This window comes from Gekko japonicus, unplaced genomic scaffold (genome assembly GCF_001447785.1).
Source record: "Gekko japonicus isolate JY-2015 unplaced genomic scaffold, Gekko_japonicus_V1.1 scaffold7928, whole genome shotgun sequence".
In the NCBI taxonomy this organism is placed as follows: domain Eukaryota; kingdom Metazoa; phylum Chordata; class Lepidosauria; order Squamata; family Gekkonidae; genus Gekko; species Gekko japonicus.
Window position 1 is genome coordinate 1 of NW_015176214.1, and position 3,342 is coordinate 3,342.

General features: G+C 46.8%; 1 protein-coding gene across 1 annotated transcript; it reads right to left on the reverse strand.

The window, feature by feature from the left end:
* Positions 1-1,520: 1,520 nt before the first annotated feature.
* Positions 1,521-2,936, reverse strand: LOC107123557 (zinc finger protein 135-like). Its single transcript, XM_015426804.1, has one exon. The coding sequence runs from the start codon at positions 2,934-2,936 to the stop codon at positions 1,521-1,523; it is 1,416 nt and encodes a 471-aa protein (XP_015282290.1).
* Between the last annotated feature and the right edge of the window lie 406 nt (positions 2,937-3,342).

The window sequence follows — 3,342 nt, forward strand, 5'->3', positions numbered from 1 at the left end:
GGAAATATGAAATACTGCTTGGGGGGGGGGATGAGATGCATCTCATTAGACCGTGCCGGTTCTCATTTGGAAATAAAGAAATGCAGAAGTCCTAAGATTTCCACACCAATGGAACACCAATCAAACCCCTCTGGGGTTTTCGGTCCTTCATTGTTGAAGAAGACCTCCCAAACATTTAATCCTTACAACTAAAGGGCATCCACAGACCTTCCAAGCCTACTGAGGATCTGAACCCCCATCCACCAAGTCCGTAACCCAACACTCTGGCCCTTGAACTCACCTGACCCACATCATGAATGGGGGCATATTGGGTCGGGTTCATTCATGGGGATCAGTCATGGCCCCAGGTGCGAGTCTCAAGCGTGTGCAAGAGGATTTATTTAGAACTTTATACGCAATTGAATAAAGACGCGTCACATTAACCTTTAACACATTTAATAAAGCCCAACTCATAAAACCCCCGCTAAGCACAGAAAAGACAAAGTCTGGTTTACCTGATACAAATGATAATCTCTTTAGCAACCTTAATGCAGACACCTTTCCAAATTAAAGTAGTGAGATGAAATTACTCAGCCTGCTGCATAAAGCCACAGTCTCGAAGGAGGAATTCAAGGGGACCTCTGAGGACTCAGAGGTGGGGAGATAAGCCTTGGCCCGGGGCTTATTCCAGGTCATCTCTAGATCATGGAGTGTGGGGGGGTGTCAGAGAAGGAGGAGGGAATCTGGGGAGTGGGTAGGGAGGACAACTGGAATTGGGGAATTTGCACCCCACAAGGTTCACCTGCCAGCTCCACGGATACCAGTCCATTTCCACCATACTGAACGATATTCCTATCCAAATAAATCCTATTGCCAGAACTACTTGGTGTAGTGGTTTCGTGTGCAGACTCTGAACTGGGAGAACCAGGTTTGATTCCCCACTCCTCCACTTGCAGCTGCTGGATGACCTTGGTCAAGCCATAGTTCTGGCACAGCTGTTCTCTCATGAGCAGTTCTTGAAAGAGCTCTCTCACACCTGCCTCACAGGGTGCCTGTTGTGGGGAGGGGAAGGGAAAGGAGTTTGTAAGCCGCTCTGAGACTCAGAGTGAAGGGCGGGGTATAAATCCAATCTCTTCTTCTTCTTCCAGGTGGTGAGACCCCAAAAAAGCAGGTTGGACTGGAAAGGGATTAGGGTTGGGTAATGCCTCTCTAGAACTAGTTGTCAGATAAAAATGTTTGCAAAAGAAGAATGGTGGCTGGTCACACTATGTTTATGACAGTAGCCGAGACACTGTAGATATCTGTTAGTCTCAACTTGTCTATTTCCTCACAGGATTTGGGAAAGGAAGTGTTTTTGCTAGTTTTGTAGATGTGAAAAAAGATTGGCAGACAATCTGAAGTAGCAAGTTTCACAGGGGAGAGCAACCACCAAAAAGGCCCTCCTATCCACACTTTGAGCACTCAAAATGTTTCTTCCATGTGAGTTCTTAGATCCTGTTGAAGATAAGAAATCAAACTGAATCTCTTTCCACACTCAGCGCTTATAAAAGCTTTTCCTCTCTGTGGGTTGTTTGATGCAGTAAAAGACTACCACTCTTACTGGATCTCTTTGCACCCTCTGAGCATTCAAAAGCTTTTTCCCCTGTGTGGGTTCTTTGGTGAAGCCGAAGATGGCCGCTATGATTGAATCTCTTTCCGCAGTCTAAGCATTCAAAAAGTTCTTCCCCTGTGTGAGTTATCTGATGTCGTTGAAGATGGCCACTCCGACTGAATCTCTTTCCACACACAGAGCATTCAAAGGGTTTCTCCCCTGTGTGGGTTCTTTGGTGGTGTTGAAGAGTGCCATTCCGACTGAATCTCTTTCCACACTCAAAGCATTCAAAAGGTTTCTCCCCTGTGTGGGTTCTCTCATGCTGTCGAAGACTGCTACTAGTACTAGTTTTCTTTCCACACACTGAGCATTCAAAAGGTTTCTCCCCTGTGTGGGTTCTCTGATGCTGTTGAAGAAGGCCACTCTGACTGAATCTCTTTCCACACTCTGAGCATTCAAAGGGTTTCTCCCCAGTATGCATTCTTTGGTGGTGTTGAAGATTGCCACTGTGAATGAATCTCTTTAAACACACTGAGCATTCAAAAGGTTTCTCCCCTGTGTGGGTTCTCTCATGCTGTCGAAGACTGGCACGCTGACTGAATCTCTTTCCACATTCTGAGCATTCAAAGGGTTTCTCCCCTGTGTGGGTTCTGTGATGCAGTTGAAGACTGGCTCTCTGACTGAATCTCTTTCCACACTCTGAGCATTCAAAGGGTTTCTCCCCTGTGTGGGTTCTGTGATGCAGTTGAAGACTGGCTCTCTGACTGAATCTCTTTCCACACTCTGAGCATTCAAAGGGTTTCTCCCCTGTGTGGGTTCTGTGATGCAGTTGAAGACTGGCTCTCTGACTGAATCTCTTTCCACACTCTGAGCATTCAAAGGGTTTCTCCCCTGTGTGGGTTCTGTGATGCAGTTGAAGACTGGCTCTCTGACTGAATCTCTTTCCACACTCTGAGCATTCAAAGGGTTTCTCCCCTGTGTGGGTTCTGTGATGCAGTTGAAGACTGGCTCTCTGACTGAATCTCTTTCCACACTCTGAGCATTCAAAGGGTTTCTCCCCTGTGTGGGTTCTGTGATGCAGTTGAAGACTGGCTCTCTGACTGAATCTCTTTCCACACTCTGAGCATTCAAAGGGTTTCTCCCCTGTGTGGGTTCTGTGATGCAGTTGAAGACTGGCTCTCTGACTGAATCTCTTTCCACACTCTGAGCATTCAAAATTTTTATCCCCCCTTTGTATTTTTTGGTGCACAAGGAGATGTGATCTATTTCTGAAGTCCTTTCCACACTGAGTGGATTTACTTGCCTTCATTATCCTCTGCTCTGGAGAATGTACATGACCGTTTGTTCCATCTTGCTTCTCAACCATACGGCTTCCTTTCTTTTTCTTTGGTTTGCCTCGATTCCTGATGGTTTCTTTCACATCTTCATTTTTAACTCTATCTGCCCTTTGCTGATGAAGTTCCTCACCCTCCTCATCCCTCTGATCATCCTCTGCTGGAATAAACAGAGATCCTGTTAGCACCTGGGAAGGCTGGTAAGGTCCGAAGGCAGTAGGAAAGGACTGACAGCCCTTTTGCATGTGTGATCTTAACCACCACCCTCCACCATTCCCCAGAATATCTAGTATTTAAGGATACCTCACTCCCTCAAGAGCCGCAGCTGAGCTCTTGCCCAGAAGGAGTTTCTGAGCCTCCAGATTTCGGGGGCCCAGAAGGCCTCCCTCCCCCTTTACCCAGCAGGCTATATGACTGTCCCAAACCAAATGCTGCTCA

What these genes read in the sequence shown, in the direction of transcription:
- LOC107123557 (XM_015426804.1), bottom strand. Translation starts at nt 2,936, where the DNA reads ATGGTTGAGAAGCAAGATGGAACAAACGGTCATGTACATTCTCCAGAG.